Here is a 25,022-nt window from a genome sequence, read left to right as displayed (position 1 = left end):
GAAAATCCTGGTGGCAGATTTGTGGTATCTTTGCCTTTCGGGGAAGATATTTGCCTGATATGCAAAATTGTTTTAAAAATTTTTTAAATTTTACCACTTTAATTAAAATAAATGTCACACCATTAGATGATTTATTTAATGACGCTTTCAGGGACATAAATTTTGTCCTCAGTGTATTTTGAAACAGTCAAGACACCAGGCTTTCCTTTGACATTCATTGCAACCTTGGCCAAGTCACGTAAACTACAGGGTCCTGTTTCCTCTGCTTCTGTCGAGATAATGATACAGTTTTTCCTTGCCAGGCTGTCAGTATGAGGAATTACTTTGATGTTTTGAATGTTGAACCAGCTCTGAATTCCTGGGGTGACCCCCCACTTGGTCCTGACACATTATCCTTTGCAGATATTGCTGGATTTGATTTGCTATTATTTTTTATTGAGGATTTTTGTGACTAGGTTTATGGGAAATATTGGTTTGTAGTTTTCTTTTCTTGCTATGTCCTTATTTGGTTTTAATATTAATGTAATGCTGGTCTCAGGAAGTGAACCGGGGAGTGCCCCTCTTCTGTGCTCTGGAAGAGAGTGTGTGGAATTGCTGGTATTTCTTCCTAAAATACCAGCTGGGTAGAATTCATCCAGTGAAACCATCTGGGCCTGCAGCTTTCTTTTTTTGGAAGGTTTTAAACTATGAATTCAATTCCTTTATAAGTATAGGACTATTTCCTCTTGAATGAATTTTGGTAGTTTGTCTTTCAATGAGTGGTCCATTTCATCTAGATTGTTGAATTTGTGGGCCTAAGGTTGTTCATATTTCCTTATGATTTCCACGTTTGCAAGGTCAGTAAGGAGGTCTCCTCTTCTGTTTCTGTTGTTTGTAGTTTGTGTCTTCTCTCTTTTGTACTTTGTCAGTCTGGCTAGAGGTTTATTGGTTATATTGAAAAAAACAGATTGCTAAAGGGTCATGAAAAAATGACCTTTTATAAAATTACATTGTATAATGTTGAATCTATGAATTATCCTGATTTGAGCATTGCATATTGCATACAGGTATTGATTTTCAACTCTGTACCCCACAGATATGTACAATCAACTATGTTACAATTAAAAAAAAAAAAGGAAAAGAAAAAAAATGTTTTTCCCAAAGAACCAGCTTTGAGTTTGATTATTTTTTCTTTCTGTTTTCAATTTGATTGATATTTTCTCTCACCTTTTCCTTTTTTCTTCTCTCTGCTTCAGGTTTAATTTACTCCTCTTTAGTTTCTTAAGAACAAAGCTTATATGACTGATTTCAGACTTTTCTTCTTTACTAATGTCAGCTGTTTCCTTCTCAGCCCTGTTTTAGCTGAACCCCACAATTTCTGATATGTTGTATTGTCATTCAGTTCAAAATATTTTAAAATTTCTCTTGAGACTTAGTTGTCTCGATTCATGCATTATTTAGAGGTGTATTCTTTAACAGACGTCTTTCTGTTATTCTAGTTTAATTTTGCTGTGGTTTGAGACCGCATTTTGTATGCTTTTTATTCTTTCAAATGTAAGACTTGCTTTATGGCTCCGAATGTGGTCTATCTTGGTGAGTGTCTCAGCTGCACTTAGGAAGATGCGTGCTCTGCTGTCATTGTGGGGTGCTCCATTAGTGCTGATCAGGTCTAGCTGGCTGGTCGTGGTGTTCAGATCAGCTATATTTCTACTGATTTTCTGCCTACTTACTCTCTTTATTGTATTGTATTTTATTTTTATTTTTACATTTACTTGTACATATTTGTGGGGTACAGTGTGTTGTTTCAGTACATACAGATACTGCGCAATGATTCACTTAGGGTTCACAGCCCAGTTTTGTACCTGTCAGTCCCCTACTTCTCCTCCCCACTACTTCCCTCCCTTCCTGGCCTCTGGTAACCATTATTCTGCTCTCTACTTGTATGATAATTGTTGCTTTGTCCCCCCACGGATTTGTTACCCCTCTTCCCCTGGGTGGCAGAGCCACAAAGGATTACTCAAAGCCCATCTCTTCTGAGCAGTGAGAAGCCCTGAAGTGGTTAATCTCCCAGAACCTTAAGAGCGAGGCATTCCTTCTATTTGGGAAATTAACCATGAATTGGGGTTCTTTTCCTGCATTTATTCTCCAGACCAGTAAATTACAGGAAGAGAACATAGGTAGGGTTATAGTTTAACAATATAGGCTGGTAACATTCAGTAAAACAAGCCAGATGACATTCCATAAGGCAATTTAAGTGATCCACCAACAAAAGCTTGATCTTAGCAGACATTCCTTCTCCCTACAAAGCTCCCGGTATCTTCACATGTCAATCAGTAACCTGTCTGTCTTTGAACCAGCAACCTTGCTGTGTTACAATTCTTTACCTTACAACAGAGACTATATAGCCTGGGGAAAATTCTGTTTTTTGCAAGGTCAACATTTTATATGCACTTTTAAGAAGTTAGACTAAACCCGAAAGTACAAGAAACTAGGCCCTGTGAAATACATTTGCTTTATAGTATACTCCACAGAGAACCACTTTTTTTTTTCTTTTTGTTTGTTTGTTCGGTTTTTTTTTTAGATTCCACATATGAGTGAGATCAGGCAGTATTTGTCTTTCTGTGCCTGGCTGACTACACTTAACATGATGATCTCTGGTTCCATCCGTGTTGCTGCAAATGATAGGATTTCATATTCTTTTTTACAGCTGAATAGTATTCCATTACATATATACACCGTGGTTTTGTTTTGTTTTTCAATCCATTCATCCATTGATGGGCATTTAGGCTGATATTTTCTCTTGGCTATTATGAATTGTGTTGCAATAAACATATGCGTTCTGCCTACTTATTCTATCAGTTACTGGGAGAGGAGTGTTGAGGTCTCTAACTAGAATTGTGCATTTGTCTGTTTCACCTTTTAGTTCTGTTAGTTTTTGCTGCATGTATTAGCTGCAATTTTTAATCTGAGAAGTGGGCATACCTTACAGGGTTGTTGCACGGACTTAATAACATGGCAGTAATAGCTAACAATGTCAACCTTTACTGCACGTGAGACACCATGCTAAGTGCCTTCCTTGTGTTATCTCATTTAGTCCTCCTGACAGTCCCATGAAGCAGGTACCACCGTTATTCCCATTTCACAGACTAGGAAACCAAGCTTGCCAAGGTGAGGTGACTTGCCGAGGATCACACAGGGTGCCCCATTTCATAACCATTCTGTCCTGCCTCATTAAAGTCCTTTTCCAGGGCTTGACGCTTGGTTAACTTTGTTGGTTGGCTGGCTCATTGTCATTATTGTCTTCAACATATAATTTGAATTTGGATAAATATACCCAGTTGCACCAACCTGGTCGGTTCTGTGCTGGGCCCTGGAAGTGATTGTAGAGAAAAGGGTTCTGAAGCCCACGGCTCAGCAGAGCAGATAAGAAGAGGTAACCAAGTGAGGCCTTGAGAAGCACAGGCCCTGCCCACGTGCGCACATTGTGGGGCTCCCTTTGGCCCCACCGATGAGCCATCAGTGCCTGTTTGCACATGGCCTGGGACACACTTGTTGAATGAGGAATGAGTGAATGAATGTCTTCACCTTCCTGAAAGGAGTTATGGATCAGGGGAACTGGGACAGCTGCTGGCCATTTTGTTTTATTGTAGGATTTAGGAACACATCGAAGCAATGTTTTTTCCCCAGGAATTGTCTGTAGCTGATCAGTGGTATTAGAGATCACTGTCGTATTTTGATGTTCTAACAAAATGCCCCTCCTGCCTTAAGATGGTCTCTGCTGTCCAGGGCTTGCTTGTCCTCAAACTCCAGCATTGGGGCAACCTTCCTTGGGTCATTGTCCCTTCTCTGGCTCTTCCTTTAGGACAGGTATCTTCCCAGGAGGGCCCCTGCAGAAAGTGAGAGAGTGCAAGGTGTCTTACTAGTTAATGTTATGTGGACAGAGTAAGGGACAGAACAGCCTCAGCACGAGAGCCTCTGTGTGCCTGAGTGTTCCCTCCTGTTCTCGCCAGGCTGCCTTGTAACCTTGTGTGGCTAGTCTCAGGAGCCCCATTTCACCGGAGGGAGACCTGGGCCCAGACTGGTCATGGGAGGCTTGCCGTGGTCCCTCCTCAGGGCTGGTGAAGCTCCGCTCTAAGCCTGACTGTGGCTGCCAAAGCCCAGAGTCCTTCTTCTGAGCCAGGTAGCCCCAGTGTAGAAACAATGGTGTCAGGGGGCTGCCTTCATATAAAATGTCTTCCCCAACTCCTACCAGAGAATAAATTTCTTAGAGGAGAATAGTCTGGCACGGTCATTCTTGTGTCTGTGCCAGGCACAGGGCTTCAACCCAAAGTTGCCCAAATCCGCTGACAATGCCAGGGGCATGTGTAAAGCTCTGGGAGAGGCAGAAGCGGCTGTGATTCCACAGGCGTGTTTTGCAGTGATGGTGGGCCCTGCTGGAGGACCCCTGACTCCTCTCTGGGAAGTCTCACCCTGCCCTTTGACATATATCGTATGTGCAGCAAAACAGTCGCTTGCAATCGATGTGACTTTGATGTGACTTTGCCTCTCCGGGGCCCTGCTGTTTGTTTGGATGTCACAATGTGACGTGCACCCTGGGTGCTGTTGACCTGCTGCAAATCATTCCCTGCTGACAGTACGTTGCTCTGAAGAGTCCCCACATCCTTCAATGAAGTGAAATTGCTATGAGCCTCTTCCTTGCCAACCCATGGGGTCTCCGTAGCTGAGCCCAGCCATCAGTGACCGTGTGACCCTAATTATTCCTGGAGCTCAGCTGACATTTCCTTCTGGTTGTGGTAGGTAGTTCCTCTCCTTTAGTCAAATTCTGAGACCTCTGCAGCCTGTAACCTGGGAGGGGGATTCCACTCTTAGAATTAATGGGTAGCAGAAAGCCAGGATTTCCGTTGAGTGAGTTTGGGGCTGGGGGACCCTCCCCTTAGTCAAGGTGGCCTATGTGTGTGTGGGAGGTTGGTTGAGGGAGCCTCCGACACTGGGTGGTAGACCCAGGGTATGAGACTCCAGGACTCTCCTGTTGTGCTCACATCTGACTTGAGTTTTTGGTTCTTTTCTGCCTGTCCAGTTTCAGGAGGGAGGTCCGCCCTTCCAAGCATATTTTGAGAAGCAACAGCCATCAGGAAGGGAACTTGGTGCCTCTGGTAGGGAGTAGGAAGCCAAGAGGGGCCCCCATCTGCTGCCCGGAATTCTACTCTGAACGTTAGTCACTCTCTCCTGCTCAGCAGATGCTTCTCCAGGCAACACAAATCCTCCTCAAGGTGACCAGATTACCTGCTGGATACTTTCCTCCTGCTGAGACAGGCTGACCCCAGGGCACTGAGACCTCAAGGGAGGAGGGACAGTGAGGCCATGTGCTAATTTTGACCAGTGCAGGCCTAGCCCGGGGACCCAGGTGGATGTCAGCTATTGCTGTGTTCAGCCAGTGTTAGTTGGTTGATCTCTCAGTGCCTCAGTTTCCCTCTTTCACTTCAGCTCCCACAGAAGATTAAAGGAGCATATTTCTCCTTGCTCATGTCCCAAGTCTCCTTGGGAGTGTTCAGGCCCCAGAAACACTGACTTTTATCCTTGTCCTCTGGGGCAGGGTCCAGGTCCTGCCCTAGCTGCTGAGGTCCACGTCTTCTGGGGCTTTCTGTGGGGAATCTGGAAGCCGGGCTGGCTAAGGCCAACAACTCTGCTCCTCACTGACCAAGGTCAGCGGGATTCCCCAAGCCCTGGGCTATCTTATCTGCAACAGTGGTAGGACTTTTCCTTCCAGGCAGTTAAGCGGGTTGCAAGATGAAGTGCGTCCTCCCTGCTCTTGACATCTGGCACCAGTGAGTCCTGCAGCCGGGTCATTCTGTCAGTCTCAGACCCTTAGGGCAAGGGCCTCTTCTATGCATGCCCAGCATGTAGTGACTGGCATGGAGCTGAAATCTTCAAGATCTCTCCAAGACTGTGAGAGAGCAGTGTTCCTCCGGGGCCCCGTGGGGACACAGGGGCGTGTTCCCACTGCCAATCTTTCCCAAGGCCTTTGGTGTCATCCGCACACAGGGAAACGCACAGACTGTTAGTGTGCAGTTGGAGAAGTCTGCTGTGTGTGCCTCGGCTAACCCAGACCCTGGTGAGGTGGGGAATGTCTCCCTCGGCCTGGAGAATGGGGAATTGCCCTGTGCCCCTTCCCAGTCAGGGCTCCGCCTGCTCCCCAGGCTGCCTCTGTTCAGTGGCTGAAGGCTTCTAGGCCCTCCGGGAACTATTTGCCTCAGGGTCCCCAGGCCTTTTCCCCAGCTGGGTGGGACTCTGCTCTGAGCTTGCACTTGCCCCTCTTTCCCCTTTGGCTTGGGTAGAAGTGTCTTGGTCCTGTGGCTCAGAGGCAGGGGCCCAGTGCTGGGGGCACAGGCCTGGGCTGCCTGGGACTGAGGGCTGCCCATGGACGTCCTGGCAAGCCCGGGCAAGCTGGTGATGCTCACGCAGGTGTGCACTCGGCTCAGCTGCTGCTGGCTCCAGAGGCCTGTCCTCCACAGACCTGGGCAAGCATCAGACCCACAGGGGTCAGGACCTGGTGAGCCACCTACCCCACCCCACTTATCTGTGAGTAAGGGTGGTGATGGTGGCACCCTCCACCTCCAGGATTAGTGGGTGGACTACGAAAGAAGTCCTTTTGACTTGTCTTCTCCCACTGCTTGGTGAGAAGTGGCCACAGCTAGCTGAAGAACCACACTGTTGGGGGCACATTTTCATCCCTGAGAACACCCAGCGCCTTACTGCAGTGAAGGGACAGAGACTTCAGGCGTAGAGGAATGGTGGCCTCCTGCAGAACTCACCTTTAAAGGGAGATCTGGCTAGTGGAATCCTTGTCTGAGAGTTGCCAGGTGAACTCCTGTGGAAGTGGTCACTTTAAAAGTTGGTGACAGTCATGGGGCACTGGCTGTGAGTTCCTCTGCCTGCAATGATTCACAGGGTAGGTCTAGGGCTTTTAACACCCCCAGGCCTGCTGCACAGACCCTGTTGTCCTTTCCTGGGGGCTGCAGGGAGGCCAGCTGATGGAGATTCCTGGTTTGCAGAGTTGATGACTGGAGAGACAGTGTCTGCAGTGGCTGAGTGGGTGGGCAGATGCGGGAGGGGCCAGGCTTAACCCCAGGACTCCTTCCAGGCCTAGCCTAGGCCCTGCATCCCTGTCCTCCTCCCTAACACCCCTTCCACCCTATGGCACACCCTGGGGACAGACGGTCCCCAACCAGGGACTTCAAACTGACAGGGCCCTGAGACTGACCTCTGCCTTGAACAGGTTCAGTTCCTGTGGTTTCTAGGAACTTGAGAAGCCCGACTCTCTCCCTGTCTGACCACCCCACTGCCTGCCAGTTCTTGTAAACCATTGCTTGACTTCTCAGCCAAAAGGTGCTATAAAAATAAATATTTATTTTAAAATTTATTATTTAAAAATAAGTACTTATGAAGCACACATCTGGGTGGCTGGTGAATCCAGGCCCCTGTGTCCAGGGAGATCTGTTAGTCATTGCCCGCTGCCCAGCTGCCCTCATGCTCGCAGAATCCCCACAGGGGCCGCTTGGACAATTTCCAAAGAGCCACATTGGTGGAGACCAGGGTCCTGGGAGCACAAGGTGGCTGAGCCAGAGACCATGGTTAGCCCTCAAGTTTTACTGATGATGAAACGAGGGCCATGGTTTACTCAGCGAAGATTTCCTCTTTGTGCCCGGCAGTGGGGTGGGCACTGGAGACACAAATATCAATTTAAAAATAGTCCCTAGGCTGGAGGAGCTATTACAAGATAGGGACAGATAACAAATAATTGCCATGGGCACACAGTAAGGACACAGGAGAGAGTGCCACGGGTGACGGGGAGAGGAGATGCCCCCGCTGGGTCTTGAGGGATGAATAGGAGTTTGCAGAGGGATAGAGGTATGTCAGACAGGGGCAGAAGCCACTGGCAAAGAGTCTGTGTTGGTGATTGGGGTGGGATGGAAAGGATGGCAGGTGAGGGAGCAGCCAGGCCACAGAAGTCCTGGCCTGCAGAGGAGGCTTGACTGCACTGTCATTGAGCACTAGGATGGGTGAGCCGTGTGCAGGTGAGAAGGCCTGCAGTGCAGGTGGCTGCCAGGAGGTGAGACTCCACGCAGGAGGGCCCTGGGGGATGTGCAAAGGCAGGAGGCCATTGAGCTCCTTTGCTATGCCCTGGGTGAGACACAGCCAAAGCTGGGGGTGGGCAGGGGTCGGAGGTCAAAGCGGAGGTGGGGGTGGGGAAAGTCCTCACTCATGCCTCCCTCTTCTCCCTGTTCCCCATCTCAACCCCTAGGCCAAACCTTGCCTATCCTCAGCTGCTCCCTTGTTTCCTTCCGATTGTCCTGTCTGTCATGCCACCTTGTACATAACATAAAGAGGGTGCCAAGAGTGAGCAGGTTACCCCTTGGAGGCTCCCAGCCACAGTCGGAGCTGCTGAGCGCCTGCAGCCGACAAGGCTGGGCTCTGAGCAGGCACCTCGGCAGCGCCTGGGTGTGGCAGGCATCCCACGTGTCCCTGGAGCCCTCTCCACTCAGGAAGGACAGTTCCTCGTCGGTCCCTTGCTGGTCCCTTACCTGCCATCCTTTCCGTCCCACACAGACCCTTTCCCAATGGCTTCTGCCCATCTGACATACCCTCTGTCCATCTGCAGCCTCTGCAAACTCCTATTCATCCCTCAAGACCTAGCTGGAGCATCTCCTCTCCCTGTCACCTGAGACACCCTCTTTGTGGTATGAACAAGGTGGAGAGACAGACAGGACGACGGGGATGAAAGAAGGGTGGGGCTGAGGTGAGGCAAGGTTTTGGCTGGGGATGGGGGTCTGGGGGTCGAGGTAGGGAACGGGGGGGGAAGGGGAAGGGACAAGTGGGGACTTGCAGCTGGCTAAGGGTCTGTTGTCCACACGGAGGGAGGTAACTCACCCCAACACACTCTGTAAGTGGCCCACACCAGATCCCGGCCTCCTGGTTCCCGGCCAGCTTTCCCTTCCTCTGCCGTGGCTCCTGCTCGGCCCCCACTAGCCTGTCTGTGGACGGGGCCATGGAAGCGGGAGGTGCTTCATCAGTAGAAGATAAGATGGTGCTCTGGGTAAACCCCGGGTTCAAGAAGCTCTGGGGCTGCACAGCCGGCCTCCCCTTTCCTCCCTCGAGGGCAGGGCAGCCTGTTCTGAGGCCTGTTGCAGTAGCTTCTTCCTTCCTGAGTGGGGGGCTCTGGGGGCACATGGGACTCCTGCCACACCCGAGGCGCTGCCGAGGCGCCTGCTCAGAGAGCCCGCCTGGCTGGCTGCAGGGCTGGGCGGCTCTGACCGCGGTGGGCCTGGGTGCACCAGCTTTGCGTGCTGATGCGCCCGCAGTGCCCCACTGCCACGTCAGTGCTCCTGGTCACTTTCTCACTCGGCCGTTCTGTCCGTGTGCTCACATGCTTTGCCCACCCCTGCAGGAGGGGCCTGCACCCGGTGCTGCACAGCTGTGCCTTTGACCCGCAGCCGGTGGAGCTCTGCCCTGGAGAAACTCAGACTGGCTGGCGAGGAGGCCGCACGAGCAGGATGCCAGGTCATGGCAGAAGATGGCTTCCTGTGGACATCTTACATGCTCAGTGCTGTTCTGGGATGTTCCCACTGCCACACGCAGCAGTGTGGTGGGTGGCAGCCTGCGCTCTGCCAGAGAAGGTCTCCGGGTGAAGCAAGAATGAGAGTAGAGGCTGCTTGGCCTCCAGCGCTGGGTGACCTGCGGGGGACAAAAGCACTCTTCGAGAGAATTTACTATAGCCCATAATGAAACAGAACAAAACACCATCAGAGTAGACATTATGGGAAAGCTCCCAACTCTATGGACTTGACACTTTACAATTTAGTATTATTTTTATTTTGAATTATATGTGGAGAGGCACCATAATATTTTCAGTGCATTGACCCTCCAAAATCCTTTCTAAAATAAAAAATAAGTCTGGAGAAGAATACAAGGACTCAGTGAATACTCACCACCCAAAATGTCAGAAGTGCCTCATCTCTCTCTTTTTTTTTTTTTGTCTTTTTCGTGACCGGTACTCAGCCAGTGAGTGCACCAGCCATTCCTATATAGGATCCGAACCCACGGTAGGAGCGTCGCCGCGCTCCCAGCGCCGCACTCTCCCGAGTGCGCCACGGGCTGGGCCCACATCTCTTTTTAAAGAAAGAAGTCCCTGTTGAAAGTGTCTCATTACCCTCTCTTTGCCTCTAAAGCAGAGGGTCTTATTGCAGGGGATTTTGCTCCCAGGGGATGTTTGGAAATGTCTGGAGACATTTTTTGTTGTCACATTGGGGAGGAGCTACTGTTAACCAGTGGGTAGAGGCCAGGGGTGCTGCTGAATATCCTACAATGCACAGGACGGCCCCACACAATGGAATGACCAGCCCCAAATGTCAACAGTGCCGAGGTTCAGAAATCCTGTTCCAGAGGCGACAGGCGTCAGGTGTTTAGCATATTGCACTGTAGTCTTTTCTTTAGCACATGCACAGAAAGAATACTTAGTACTACATTGTTTTATGTTGTGTCCTAAAATTGTGTATGTGTGCCCTGAACTCTGCAACTTGCTCTTTTCACTTGGCACTATGTTTCTGAGAATGTTCCATGCTGTGGCACATAGATGTCTGTAGTTCAGCTGCTTTAGGACGGGCCACACTTGACTCTGTTCTCCTGTTGAGGGGCCCCTGCGCTGTCTCCACATTGCTGGTCTTCTGCCTCGCAGGCTGGCAGGAGCCTCTGTGCAGGCCTCGCGCCCTGTGTGTGGCTGGGATGTGGGCGCGCGCCTTCACAGTTTACCCGCCCTGCTCACAGCCTTCTGCAGGCTCAAGGCTGTCCCTCGTTGGGCTCCGGTGAGAAGAGGCACGTGGCTATTGTTTCCATTTGCGTTGACCTGAGTTCTGGTGAGGCCATGTGCCTCTTCCCATGTGCATTGGCTGCGTGGGTTTTCTCTGGGGCCTCTGAGCACCCTCTTCCCGGAGGGTCCCGGGTTGCACCCCGGTTTGGTGTCACTTCCCTTTGAGGGTGCTGGACCCACCTTCGGGGTCACTAGTTTCCTCATCCAGCGTCCGTGCACGCACCCCGGTTTGGTGTCACTTCCCTTTGAGGGTGCTGGACCCACCTTCGGGGTCACTAGTTTCCTCATCCAGCGTCCATGCACACTTCTGTGGCCGCTAGCCTAGCCGCCTTCCGGACAGGGCACGACACAGCTGATTAGGTTTCAGCTTTTTATCTTCCCTTTTAGGAGGCTACACTGTAGTAACCTTTCCTGGACTTGGATGTTCCCGAGCCTGCTGGCGTGTTCCCAGAGGGTAACTTTGTCTCCAAGTGCTGGGGGCTCGCAGGTCCTGGTTGTCCCTGGGCAGGCCTCTGCTGACACAGCTCTGTCCTGCAGGCAGACCTCTGCGTTATGACTGGGCTGCTGGCCTACGTGGACCCCGCGCATCCCAGCTTTGTGGCGGCCATCCTTGCCATCGCTTTCAACCCACTCTTCTGGAATGTGGTAAGTGCCCTTGTGCCTGACTGGGTCTGGCGGTGTGTCCCACTTCCAGGCGAACCCCATATGCTGGGGAACAGACAGACAGGTGGACGACTCTGCTCTTTCCTCCTGAAGTTACAGTCCACCGCAGAAGCCCCTCTCCTTGGGCGTCCCAGCAATGTGTCGGTATCAGTAGACTACCCTGAGCTGATGTCAGGTGGCCTAGGACAGAAGGGCAAGAGCCTGCAGTAGAAAGCCACCCTGTGGTGGGACTGCTATCGATCACACATGCCCAGCAATCTCACTGGGGTCTTCTCATTTATGAAGTAGGGTGCCCAGATTGTAGGACTGTCTCCCTCCTGGCCACATCACACAAGAAAGCCATTTCTTGTGAATCCTGTCCCCCCAAGTTGTGTTCATAAACATGATTATTCTTCCTACGTGAGACCTCCTGCAAAACAGCTTGCACACCCCACGCTGCGGTGTGCTGGGAAGCAAGCACAAGCTGACATGAACCAAAAACAAGAAGCTAGAGCAGCACCTGGCTCGTTCATGGGTGCAAGGGGACGTTTGGAGCCCGAGTGCTGCGGGTAGGGCTGGGCTCCATGGGAAGTGGGCACTGGGCCCTTGTATGGAGGTGGGAGGGCAGGTGGTTGCTCCTGCTCAGCCTTTCTCTGCACCCTGCCTCCTCCCCCTGAGATAGTAGGGTGACACAGGCCCACTCTGCTGTGGCCACCTCTGGAGGGTGCTCCAGGGGCGGCTCCCCGAGGCTCCTGCCTGGCATGGCTGAGTGAGCTGGTGTCCCGGGCCCAGCAGTGCTTGGGCTTGCTGATGCAGAGCTGTGCACGGACGCCCTGTGATCACCCTCAAGGCTGATCTGCAGAGTAAGGCCAAGGTCCACGTCAGCAGCACACTGTTCCAGCCTTTTTTCATTTAAGGTGAGCCCTTGGTCCCAGGGCAGAATAGGACATGATTTTCATCTGGTTTACGACTTGAGTCTTTTCTCCATCTGGGGAGAGAGGTGGCAGGTGGGGGCAGGGCCGCTTGTCTCAAAGAGGCTGCATTCTGAATGTGCTGTCCCCACTGTCCCGAACACACCAAACCCGCCCCGAGGACGAGGCACTGCAGCTTACAGAGGTGGGGCTGCCTGGAGGGGGGTGCAGTGGTGGGACTGAGGCCAGAGAGCTGCATGTGTCCAAACCCAGGCCTCCTTGACCCCCGTCCTGAGAAACAGGCACTTTCCAGCCGAGCCGCCCACTTGTCTGCCTGAGCTGCCCTAACCCCCTGCCCGGCGTCTAGGCCTGTCTGGGCCTCCCCGCGCCGTCCCCATGCCCTCCCCTGCTGCCTGCCTGTGCACTTCCCCTCCCACTTCACCTTGGCATGCATCCAGCACCACAGAGAAGGGTAAAGGGGGTGTGGGAGTCTGGAAAATGGCCCCAAAGACGTCCACGTCCTAATGTAATTCGGGAAGGCACACATGCACACAAAAGGGTCTCTGCAGGTGTGCTGAAGTCAAGGATCTTGAGCTGGGGAGAGTGACCTGGATCATGCGGGTGGGTCCTAAGTGCCATCGCACATTTCCTTACAAGAAAGGGGAGACAGAGTGGATGACCACACACCCAGAGGAGAGGCCATGTGAAGATGGAGTGGAAAGGGATTCTGAGGTGCTGGCTTCGAAGATCGGAGCAATGCAGCCACAAGCCAAGGAAGGCTGGCCACTGCCAGAAGCTAGAAGAGGCAAGAACGGACCCTCCCCTGGAGCCTGTCGAGGGACCATAGCCCTGCTGCTGACACCTTGATTTTGGTCCAGCGACAATGATTTTGGATTTCTGGCCACCAGAACTGTGAGAGAATAAATTTCTATTGTTTTAAGCCACTAAGTTTGTGGTAATTTGTCACAGCAGCCATAGGAAACTAGCACAGGATATGAAAAGGCCATTGGTTCCCATCAGAAGATGTCACAGTCCTAACTCACAGGGCTGTCCGGCTGTGCCTGCCTCTCCCTGCCCGTCCTCCGGCTCCCTGCAGGCCGGGCCTTGACTGGCAGTCGTTCGAGGGCATGCCAGTCTCCCAGTGCTGGGGGCTTGGCTGGCCAGATGCACAGTGGGTCCCGGGGATACCTTCATTTATGCACAAGCCCCCTTGGTCACTTCCCGCTGTACCTTCCAGCAGTGTGTTTCCGAGCAGTTCATTCTGAAGCTGCATCGTGGCCCGCAGAGATGTCCAAAACAGCCCAATGGTTAAGATGCAGCAAGATCTGGGAGGCAGGCAGCTAGCATCTGTGTGTTTATCACGGGGTTGTTTTTTTTTCTTCTTCTTTTTTTTATCATAAGTTTTTCATTTGCCTCATTTTGAAAGAATTATTCACTGGAACAGTTTGTGGTCATTAGTGAGAGAGAGCAAGTTCTTCAAAGTTGTTTCGGAATGAGAAATGTTACAGAAACACTCAGTGCGCTGCCGCTGGGCACCTGTGGGCAGGAGGAGCTGGGGTGGGGCCTGAGGCCTGGCAGGGATGTGCTGGGGACAAGAAACCCAGCCATGGCAGGAGGAGAGGCCGCACCTGTGCAAGCACTTACAGAACATGTACTGCATTTAGCAATTGCCAGTGCCAGGCAGGACTCGCTGTGCTCAGGTGTCATGCAGAGTGCGCCTTGTGCAGCATTGCAGAGAATCTTCACAGCAGAGCTGCTCATATCTCCTTTAGAAACCGGGGCTTAAAGAGATTCATTCATTTATTCTTCCAGTATTTATTGAGGGCTTACTGTGTGCCAGGCTAGGGTACACAGCCCTGGCCCTCCTGCAGTGGCATTTTAGGAGAGGCAGTAAGTGACTAAATATGTAGGCTGCCCGGCGGTGATGAAGCAGATAAGGGGAGTGAGGGATAGAGAGGGGTGGTTGGGGAAGGCCTCTCCAATGGTGTGACCATTGGTCAGGAGCCTGTCGCTCACGTGGGAGGAGCCCTCAGGTGTCTGGGGAAGAGCATTCTATCAGAGGAAACAACACATACAGAAATCCCTGTCCAAAGTGTCCTTGGCGATTGCAGGAAACAGCCACGGTTGGAGTCGGACGGAGGGAGAGTGGAGGGGCAGGTTGGAGAGGTGGCCAGGGCGACAGTGCAGGCCTCATAGCCAGTGTGGAGGTTGTTTGGCAGACTCTGTGCTGGGAGCCACGGCAGCAGTGGCACAATCTGACTCAGGTTTTTGAGGACAGAGGAGAGCCTGCAAGGGCACAGTTGGGCTGCACCATAGCCATCAGGCCCCTGGGTGGTGGCGCAGGGTGGGAGGTGAGGGCAGGAAGTGCCTGGCAGGACTTGCGACAGTTTGCATGGCAAGCACAAGAGAGGCGACCTGCCAGCTCCGTGGCTGGGCCCGAGTGACCAGTTGGAAGGCGTGGCCATTGGCTGAGATGGAACGACCGCGGGAGGAGAGGGTTGGGTAGGAAGAGAGCTCAGTTGTGCGCACGTCAGATGTGTGACGTCCCTGGACTCAGTGGAGATGGACCTGTGCGCCGGTCTGGCCCTCTCTCTGCTCAGGGCCTGCCATCTGCCTCTCAGGGCTGTCACAGTCGGGCAGCAGCACCAGCCGGGCTTCTCACCTCCTGGCTCCACCATAGCCAGTGTGTCCCTGACTGCGGCAGAGTCCTTGTTCCAAGGCCTCCAGGTGCTCATTGTTGCCCCCCGCGCAGAGGTGTCCCGGCCCTTCTCGTGCCAGATCTTTGGGGAAAGTCTCTCCCTGCTGACCCCTCGCTCTTCCTTGAAGTCGGCTCTCTGAGCGCCCATGTGCCTTCCTGTCTCTCTCCCTGCTGCTCTGCGAAACCCTTTTCCGTGCCTGATGTTTGTTCACTTGGCAGATGCTCACGGAGAGCCTGCCGTGTGCCAGGCAAGGCGCGCATCCGCGAGAGCCAGCCAAGCCTCCGTCCTCCCAGAGCACAGATGTGTTTGTGACGAAAACTGTGAGAGGGCTTGGAGGAAAATGTCAGATGCAACAGAGGACAGTGGGCCTTTTCCCTCCGTCACCTGGGCCTCGCTCTCTGGCCCCGAATCCTCTCAGACTCTGTGAGCACGGGTCCTGGGAGCCCCGGCCATGACCTCCCTGGAGTGCTGTCCCTTCCCTGTCTCCATGAAGGAGGCCACCTCTCCAGGTGCCAGGGCAGAGGTCCAGGGGCCAGCCTCAACTCCCTCCTCTCCTCTGCCCCTGGGTCTCCGCCCTCACAGACTCCACCTGTCACGACGGGGCCACCATCTGGCTTCAGACCTCCACCCATCCCCGCCTGCCAGCTGGGTTCACGCAGCAGCTGGCAGCCTGGCTCCCCTGTGATACTCACAGCATTCAGAGGCCCCGTGTCTTCTAGGGGGAGCTGTGAACCCTTGCCTTGGCCAAAGAGGCACTTAGAGCAGGCATCCTCTCCCCTACACCCTCAGTCATCTGAGTTCTGGCCCTTTCCTGGGTATTCTGTCCTGTCTTGTCCAAGGCTCCTGCAGACCTGTGCCACCATGGCCTGGACAGGCCTTGTCAAGTGTCACCTCCTAGCCCCCCTCCCCATGCCTCCCTCTCTGGGTCATAGTTGCTGACATTTGGGGAAGTCCTGTGAGCTGTAGGATGTGAAGAACATCATGGCGTCTGCCCACTAGGAGTCAGCAGTACCCCCATCCATAAAACTGTCTCCGGACATTTTTGGATGTCCCCTGGGGGTTAAGTCACCCTAGTGGTCTTTGTGCCCACCATGTGTGTCCTTTGTGCCCCTCGGCACAGCCCACCAGGCTTAGTGTCACTGTTGCTCCTTGCAGTCCCCTTAGATGGAGCATCCCAAGAGCTGGAGCAGTGTCTGCTTGGCTCCTGTGTCCCCAGCCCTGGCACATGCCACGCTCTGGGTAGCAGCTGTGTCCAGAGCGCAGAATGCCTGCCACATCTCAGTGCTCAGCGCCCAGCTCTGCACCCAGCACAAACGACATCCGGGCAGTGTTGACTGACTTCTTAGGTGTTTATAGGGCTCTTAACCAGTTTTCTGCAGTGGCATCCAGTGGATAAGGCTCAACTCAGTCTGTGACATTTGCAAATGCACATCCCGACATTGCAAAAAGGAGCTGCAGGCAGGAGAGCACAGTGGCTGTTTGTGACAGACACAGGGTTCCTGGCGTCCCAGTGAAGACCAGATAGTGCTGGGCCTGCCCTGGCTCCCCAAGTGCCCTGCGTCAGAACACCCCTGAGCAAGCGGTGCTGCTGCAGGAGTGGCCTTGAGCTTGCCTCTTGTTTACAGGAGTTGATTGTGCACATGGCATCTTAGCTGTTATTGAAGGCAAATTGCTCATAAGAAACGTCAAAGCTGGTGGACACCAGGGCTGAGCTAGATGGATTTCTAGAGAGAGTGGCCTTGTGTCTAGTTTACCTTCTGTGGTGGGACCCCGTGAGCATGAAAGGGTGCTATTAGGACTTCTGCCAGCACAGCAGGTGTAAGTGGGTGGGGACGGTCCTGGCAGGTGGGTTCCTCCCAGCTTTGGGCGTGGGCTTCCGAGGGTGCAACCCCAGCCCTACAGAGCCCCCTCTGTCCCCACAGGGCACCCTGCCTTAGACCTCTCTTTCTCTGAGTGTGGTTCACATCGGTGCCTGGGCAGCTCCTTCCCGTGTGGGGAAAGATATCTGATGTGTCAGCTGCTGACAGGTGTCCCCACCCTCACTAGCAAACCAAGACCAAAGCCCCGGCCCCAGGTCCTGCTGATGACCCTCAGTGTGAGGCAGTGACCCTGTGTCTGTATCAGGATGCCGGCTTGTCCTTTGGCCAGGATTTTCCTGGTTTTAGCCTGAGAATCCCACATGCCCAGACCCCCCTCAGTTCTGGGCAGACCAGGACGGTAGGTCACCCTAGCCTGGAGAGTTCGTTTGGGAAGAGGTGGCTTCTCCTGTCCAGGAGGAGGGAGGCTGCTCACTGTGCTGGGCTGCAGCAGGCTGGGCCGTGGGTTTCCCAGGCAGGGATGTTTGACCAGGGCAGCTGGGCAGCTGGGCGGAAGGTGGCGCTGTGGGCAAGGAGAGGCTTTCTCTGGCCTGCAGGAGGGGAGCTGGTGACAGCCGGAGCGGGGGGAGCACACTCCTTGCCATGCTCACCGCCACTCCCGTCCTGCCCTCAGTCCCCCACTCCCCTGCCTGCTACCTTTAATGTTCATTTGCTGCCGCTGCCTCAGTTTCTGTTTTCAGATCACTGGCCAGCAATCTCTTGGCTCATTTCTGGGTGCCCTGAGGGAGCCCCACCAGGCACCAGGAAACTGACCCTGCAGACATTGTAGAATCAGCCAGGTCCCATCCCTTTGTCATTCACATGCCCTCTCTGGGCCTTGGTTTCTCCATCTATAAAGTGGCGACACTCAACTGAGGCCCCATCCCACTCCTCGCTTTTCCAAGTCCTGGCTCCGGGTGGCCCTGCGCTGGGGCATTACCCTGCCCTTCTAGAACTTGTGCTGGGTTAGCAAGGTAAGATTGGGCATCACACGTTTAGTAGAAAAATTTGGATTTGGTTAATAATAAAGAGGAGCTGCAGGAGAGAACATGTCCAGGTGACAGGTTGGGAGAGCGGGTGGCGGGGCTTGCAGGCTGGAAAGCCACACAGGGTTCACAGCAGTGACGGTGGGCCACAGGGAGGGCAGAGCTGGCCCTGGGGACTTTCTAGAGGAATGGAAGGGTGGGGGTGGGCAAGTCGAGGAGACTGAAGAAAGGGGGATGTGTGCAGAAAAGGTGGACAGGTGGGCCTGTGTCCCACGAGGGAGGACCCCAGTGCTGGCCTGCAGTCCCGATTGTCTGTGAGAGGCTGGGGAGTATGTGAACATGTGAGCGTCTCACTCAGATGGGCGGGGCCTAAACCAGGCTGTCTGAGCCCCTTGCTGCCATCTGGCTTAGAAATCTGGCTCCTGGGTCATGGCCATGTACCCACTGGCCTCTGAGTCGGTGATTTGGGACCAGGAAACGTCTTCCTCTGCCAGGGCTGCTCTTGCATTTGCGGGAATGCTGAGCTGGGCTTACTGGTATAGCCTGTGGCACAGAAGGATTTTTCTCCGGGCAGAGCCAGCTGGCTTGCCGGGCCTGACTGAGAACTGGCCTCTGAGAGCCAGCCCTTGTCCCTTCAGGCTCCATGGCACTCCCAACTCTCCCCCAGCCCAGCCCTGCCTGAGCTGTGCTCTTGGCTGGACCCCTGCAGAACTCATGGCATGTCCAGCCTCAGCCCTGTAGCTGGGGACAGTCAGCTTCTTGTCACCGGAGACCCACACACTCTCTGCCCCTTGACATTGGCTCCAGTGCAAGATGTTCCAGGCACAGGAGCAGGGGATCTTTTCTGAGCCAGGCAGTGGACATGTGTGTTTAGCTGGAAACAGCCCTGCCTGTCCTCGCAGTGGCACCATTGCCCCTGGATGGAGAGCTATACAGGGCAGTGGCCTTGCTCCTGGGGCTGCTGGCACCAGCCTGGCGGGGAGCATCATGCCGTTGGCCAGGGCTGACTTCAGAACCACTGTGTCCCAACAGTGTGGTGCTACGGTGGACAATGAGGTGTCTTGAACTAGGTCAGCTCACAGTCTTTGCCAGGATGGCTCGGGGTGACACATTTAAGAAGAAGGCAGAGGGGAGCAGGAGAGAGCCCAGCCCAACTGGCTGGGTTCATCCATCAACCATCCTTCCCTCGGGCTCCGTATGTTCCGGAGATGCAACTGGGAGTTTCCTTAGAAAGTTCTTGCTGGGCGGGTGGAGGGGTGGGGGTCCTAGTATGTCTTCCCGTGATGATTTATTTCTGGTTCCGGTTTTACAGCATTATGAGGCTACTGTTAGGGTGTGTGGAGTCGGTGTGACTGAAAGGCAATGGGCAGGGCTCCTGGCCATGCGGTTTGGTGTAGAGGATCTCTCGGGATCCTTCCCACACTGACTCAGAGGGCAGGGTTTTATGACTTCACCTTTTCTTAGGTATTCTCAGCAGATCTGGTCCTCCTAACTTTGACCCTTCTGTAGATCCCAGTTGTCTTCGGGTTAAGGGACATGGCTTGAGAGAATCATTCATGACCTGGACATGCCCCCCCGCCACACACACCATAGGGCGCATCTCCAGTGATGTAGCTCCCAGAGCTCTGTCCCCTGCCCACTGCCACTCTGCAGACACGCTCTTGTGTCCCTGTGCCTTTGCACATTCTGTTCACTGGTCCTAGAAGTGCCTCTCCACCTCTCTGCCTGGCTGCCTTTGCTTCTCCTTCGGCCGGCCTCCCCTGGGTTCTGGCCCTAAACAGACATGCTGAGCCTTTGTGCCTCCCAGACCCCCGTGGTGGCATGGAGCCACAGCCCTGTGGACTGTTGTCAGTATGCACTTCGCCTCCTCCCGAGGCCGAGAGCTCAGGAAGCTCAGGGGGTGTCTGAGGCACCTTGGGATGTGCAGGGCCGAGCCCAGTGTTGGAAGGGGCGGGTGGATGAAGGGTGCCCTCCTTCTTGGAGCGTGAGCCCCAAAGTGGCCTTGGGGAGCGTGGAGCCAGGCATCGTCACCATCAACTCCGCTGGGGGCACACAGGGACCACGCTTGGCTGTTTCCCCCTTTCTTGTGCCTTTCTTTCTCCATCTGTGAAAGGAGACAGTACCTCCTCTGCAGACACCATGAATGCACTGTCAGGAATTAATTGAAGGCAGCCGTAAGCATCTTAGTAGCCCGGGAGCCAGCCCGGCTGTGTTATTTGCTTTACCCCATTCCTGGGTCTTCTTCGGAGGCCAATTGAGATTCCATGGACAATGTCCCCAAGGCGTGGGGTTTTTTTTTTTGTCTTTTTTTTTCGTGACCGGCACTCAGCCAATGAGCGCACCGGCCATTCCTATATAGTATCCGAACCCGCGGCGGGAGCGTCGCTGCGCTCCCAGCACCGCACTCTCACGAGTGCGCCACAGGCTCGGCCCAAGGCGTGGGTTTTGATCTCATTTCACTGCTAACTTATTCTGTGACTCAGACAAGTCCCTTCACTTCTCTGGACCTGAGCCACCTCATCTTAGGTCTGAAGGAGTGGCCTTTGCCCCGCTGTGCTCAGCTGTCGCAGCAAGGCTGTCAGGGAGGGGATGGGCGCAGAAGGGTTTGGGGCTGAAGGAGAAGCAGCTGAGGGTGCCGTCTGGCTGCAGGAGCGTCCCGAGGAGCTCTGGCAGCAGAGGAAGATCCCGTGCCTTCGTCTTCCCAGCCTCTCTCCCAGCCTTAGGAGTGCTTCATTTCGTCCCAGAAATTCAGGCCCAGAAAATTTCCGTGGCTGAGGGATGCATCTTGGGAGAGTACTTCTGAGCTGGTGACCCTCCCTCTGCAGAGCCAGGAATCGGCCAGGGAGGGATTGTGTGGGTGTCAGGGGAGATGGTGTGCACGCCGTGGCGCCACTCAGCTGCAGGGGTGCTGCGCTGGCCAGTGAGTCTGATGCTGCTGCCAAGAGGCGGCCCCATTCCTGCTGCCTTGTCCCTGGCTCCCCACCCTCTTCATTCCCTGCCAGGCTTGGCACAATGGCACTCAGGAGGACTGGGATGGGGGATGGTCAAGTGCCAACCTGACCACGTGGAGCCAGCCAGGTCCTGAAGACCCTGGGTGAGGCCCCAGCTGCATTCCAGGGAAGGCTCCCTCTTTGGTGTTACTGTTGGATCCTGAGACAATTCCATTTTTCATTCAGAAGAGGGGACACTGGCATGACACAGAGGGCTGGGCTCCTGCAGGTTTAAGTAGTCAGGGAGCCTGGGCTGGTTGGGGGGGTCCTTCTGCTCACAGGCCAAGGTGCACACCAGGCAGAGCCCTCAGGCAGGGCTGAGCTCAAAGCCGAGCAGCCGGGACCTCTGGGCTGGGTGGAGGGGATGGGGGCTCCAGTAACCTGACAGACAATGGGGAGGTGCGGGAGGCCTGGGGGTTGGTGCAGAGCGTGGGAAGTGGAGCCTGCAACCCCCCAACAGCCTTTAGCCACGAGTCAGCATGGACGGCAGGTGTGAGCTTCTTGGTGGGGACGGGGTGGCAGCTGGCTGGGCTCTGTCCCCCTTGGGAAGCTGTAGGGAGCAGGATGGGAGAGAGTAGGCAATGGTGAAGGCGTCCGAAGCAAGGCCGGGCTGCCCAGGGAATCCTCAGGGGAGCAGGCCTAGCCCCTCCCGGCGTTTCTGTGGGGACTGAGTGGGCAGTTAGGGATTGCTGGGAGCTGGGCAGGTGTTCCTGGGGGATTTTTGCCTCCTGTGGCCTCTGTGCCCTCATCTTGAGTAATTCTGTTCTGCACTGCCTCAGTGTATGGACTTGGGCAAGTTCCGTTAACCTCTCCTCTCCTGCTTGTAGTTTCCTGGGCTAAAAAAAAGGAATTGAGATAAATTATCTCCAAGATCCTTTCCAGTTCTAAACATTTTGGATCCCCTGTCAATCCAAGGAAGGTGGGGTGGGGCTTGGAAACAGTTGGATTCAGGGATGTAGATTTCGTTTGGGGCAGGGGGAGAAGCAGCTGGCAGTCCCCACCTCCATCCTCCAACCCACTTCTCCTCCTCCCTGCTGGGAGCGGAGTATGGGTAGCTGCCAGGTCCCTGGGTGGGAAGACCCATGGGTGGGGGACCCTTCTCTCCTGTCCAGTAAGAAGTCAGCTGCAGCCTCGGAACCGATGCCACTTCTGCTGCCTTAGGACTCGTATTAGATGCCATGTCCTCCCAGTGGTGTCCATAGCTCCTGTTACCCGCTTCCCCCAAACCTGTCTGTACATCCATCCATCCAGGAGCCAGTGACCATTGCTCTCAAAACCACCTCAGTCAAGAGGAGTTCTTGTGACTCCTGCAAAAAGGGGCGTGACAGGCTGGCGAAGGGTCCGGGAGAGTTTAAGCTGCCAAGGCCTCCGACCTCCTCTGGGAGGCTCTCTTGGGCCCTGAGCAGGTTGAAGCTGGAGCTAGTGCCGTCCTATCCCGGGGAGGCTGGGGAGAGTGCCCTGCTGCTGGGCAGCGTTAGGTGGGGGACTATGCTGGCCTGCGAGGGCTGTGCTTACGGCAGAGGGGCATGCATGAGAATGCAGACAGCACCGAGGCCCGGGCTGGACAGCCAGCACGGTGCGCCCTGCCTTGGTGGGGACCAGAGTGCAGGTGCCAGTGTGTCTCAGACCTGGCAAAGCGCATTCTTAGAAAAGGCATTCGGTTTATCCTCTCTAAAACAAGAAGACTTTGCTGTCTCCAGGGCTACCGTGAGGCTTAGATAAGGAACACAGTGTGTGGAAAGGGGCGGCCTGGCCCCGGGCACGTGCTAGGCCCTCAGTTCCTTCACCTCCCACCCCGTCCGTCCACCTGTACGTGAGGGTGTGGTTGTGGGCACCAGGTTGGTGTGACAGTGAAGCTGGACAGTGGAGGGGCTTGGGTTACTGTACCTGCTCACTGTCGTGCTCGTGGAGTGTTACTCCTCTCCTGGACTCCCTCCACCTCCTGAGATGTGCCGTGTGCTTTTCCCTACAGTCGCAGGACTCCTCACCTCGTGTGTTGGTGGAGAGCTCCATGGGATGGGGTGAGTGATGGCAACCCCCTCCAGATGGGACTGGAGGAGACCCTGAGGTGCAGTTACTGGAGGGGCCACTGTGGTCAGAGGCCAGGGTGTGACCTCCTAGGTCCGCTGGCCACCCCCAGATGGCCGGCACCCATAACAACACCTATGTAGACCTGGTGTCTGCTCAGAAGCCCCCACCCTCTGGTGGGGCTGAGCCCACGTGGCTGTATCCCTGCTTCCCTCCTGGCCTGAAGATGCTCTCTTGGGAGATGGTCTGTAGGCGCCTCAGTGGCGCCAGGGTGAGGTCTGTGCCGGATGCTGGAAGGCCCTGGGGAGCCTCAAAGGAAGTGCTGCACGGGGAAGGGCGGGCTGGAGGCTGCAGCGGGCTCGCCTGCCGCCCCCAGAACACCTGCAGAGGGCACCTGGTGGGACTGTCCCTGCTGCCCCTGGCTTGGGAGACCTCATGGAGCCCCACTGGCCCCACCTCAGGAGATGGAGGTGACCTTGACTAAGAGCAGGTGGGAACCTGTGCTGCTCTCCCAGGGGACTGGGGCCTCTGAGTGGACTGGGGGCGTCGAGTCTGCCCCCTCATCTGGCTGAGGCCTCCTGCCCCAGTGCCCATCCTCTCTGAGACAGGCTCGGGAGCCTAGCCAGGCTGTCCTGATTATAGGGTGTCAAGGCAGGGGTCAAAGGCATAGCACCCACTTGAGGCTTCCTTCCCTTAGAGCTGGAAGTCACTGGAGAAGGAGCACTTCTGCAGGGAAAGGGATTAGAGGCTGTCATGTGCAGAGTTGACTATTTTATGTTCCTTGTCAAATAGGTGGGGATCTTGGATATGGTCATGGGGGGAGAGCTGAAGGTCAGAGGGGCTCCCTGGGCTGGGTCTGGGGATCAGCCTGACCTGGGGCAAGGGACAGGTTGGATGCGAAGTGAAGGGGCAGGACAGCCCCATGGTTAGGGCCTGTGCCTTCCACAGAGGGCAGCTCAGTAAGGACGGTGGCTGCTATTGTGATTGTCGTGATCATAACCTTACTGTTTTTTTTACCCTCCTACCGCGGCTACGTGTTTCCATTATCCTCAAGGCAGCACATGCCCGGACACAGTTGCATGCAGAATTGGATGGGTTCCATTGGGCAGGCCCCTGAGGGTCAACCCCAGACTTTGTAGAAGCAGCAGCTGAGGACCGGAGAGGTCATTTGACTTGACTTGCCCGGGCCTGGCACCTGGGGCTCCTGCTTGCATGCTTCATCCCCACCGCCTCCGCCCGTGCACAGGTGTGCCATGGTGGGGAGGAATGGAAAAATAGCTCTAAGCGGCAGCACCGCCTGGCTCAGATGGGCTGGGGCGCTGGGGCCCTGCTGACAGGTCCTCCGAGCACCTGTCGCGGGTCGGGCCCTGTGACCCTCTCCTGCTGGAGCCCGCACGTGCCCTGTGCTGACACCTCGACAGCCAGGCTTCCTGGCTGCCAGGCTCCGGGCTGTGTCGATATTATGACCGCACATGGGAGTTCCTGTGGGCAGGGCTGCACAGGGGATGGCTGCGTGAGCAATGCCTGTATGTCCTTAAGCCCCTGTCATCTGTCCCCCTCGCTGTCCTTGGGAGCCCAGTTTAGTTGTGCCCCCATCCTGAACCTAAGCTCTGTGCCTTAGTTTCCTCATTTGTGAAATGGCGTTAACTGGAGGTTCCACCTCCCAGGCCTGTGGCGAGGATGAGCGAGATTGTCCACGTGCAGCACATGGAGAGTGCCAGGCAGGGTCAAAGCCATGGTGCAAGCTGTGTATGGCTGTCGTCCCCCAGGGCCCGCACTGTGCCCAGTCAGTGTTTGGTGACCATGGTGCTTGTTGCTCCTGCCCACCATGGGAGGCCCTGGACCCTGGGGGCATGAAGGATTTACTGTGGGATCTGGAAGAAGGGTTCCTTGCCTTCCCCAGTCATGCTGCACATAGCTGTTGAGTCCCCAATGTGTGCCAGGCTGGGCCCAGGATTCAGGGCTTCCAGGCCTCAGGAGACGGTCAGTAAAGGGCAGTTCAGGGCCCTGCGGAGGTGAGGGTGGGGCGGGGTGGAGTTGGGGAGGAGGGGCAGGAGGTGAGGCTGG

General features: G+C 54.8%; 1 protein-coding gene across 2 annotated transcripts in view; it reads left to right on the top strand.

Annotated features, from left to right (window-relative positions):
* The window catches only part of PEMT (phosphatidylethanolamine N-methyltransferase), an 84,674-nt gene that overhangs the window by 7,940 nt on the left and 51,712 nt on the right, over window positions 1–25,022 (top strand). The window contains exon 2 of one of the 2 annotated variants that reach the window (XM_063112511.1): window positions 11,381–11,488. The exons of the other annotated variant lie outside the window; for it this stretch is intronic. Coding sequence (XP_062968581.1) covers window positions 11,381–11,488 — 108 coding nt within the window. The remainder of the gene's footprint in view (window positions 1–11,380; window positions 11,489–25,022) is intronic. 2 annotated transcript variants of the gene reach the window in all.

The sequence above is a fragment of the Cynocephalus volans genome, chromosome 10 (genome assembly GCF_027409185.1).
Source record: "Cynocephalus volans isolate mCynVol1 chromosome 10, mCynVol1.pri, whole genome shotgun sequence".
NCBI classification, from domain to species: Eukaryota; Metazoa; Chordata; class Mammalia; order Dermoptera; family Cynocephalidae; genus Cynocephalus; species Cynocephalus volans.
Note: the sequence above shows the minus strand (reverse complement) of the source record. Positions and strands in the feature narration are given on the sequence as shown.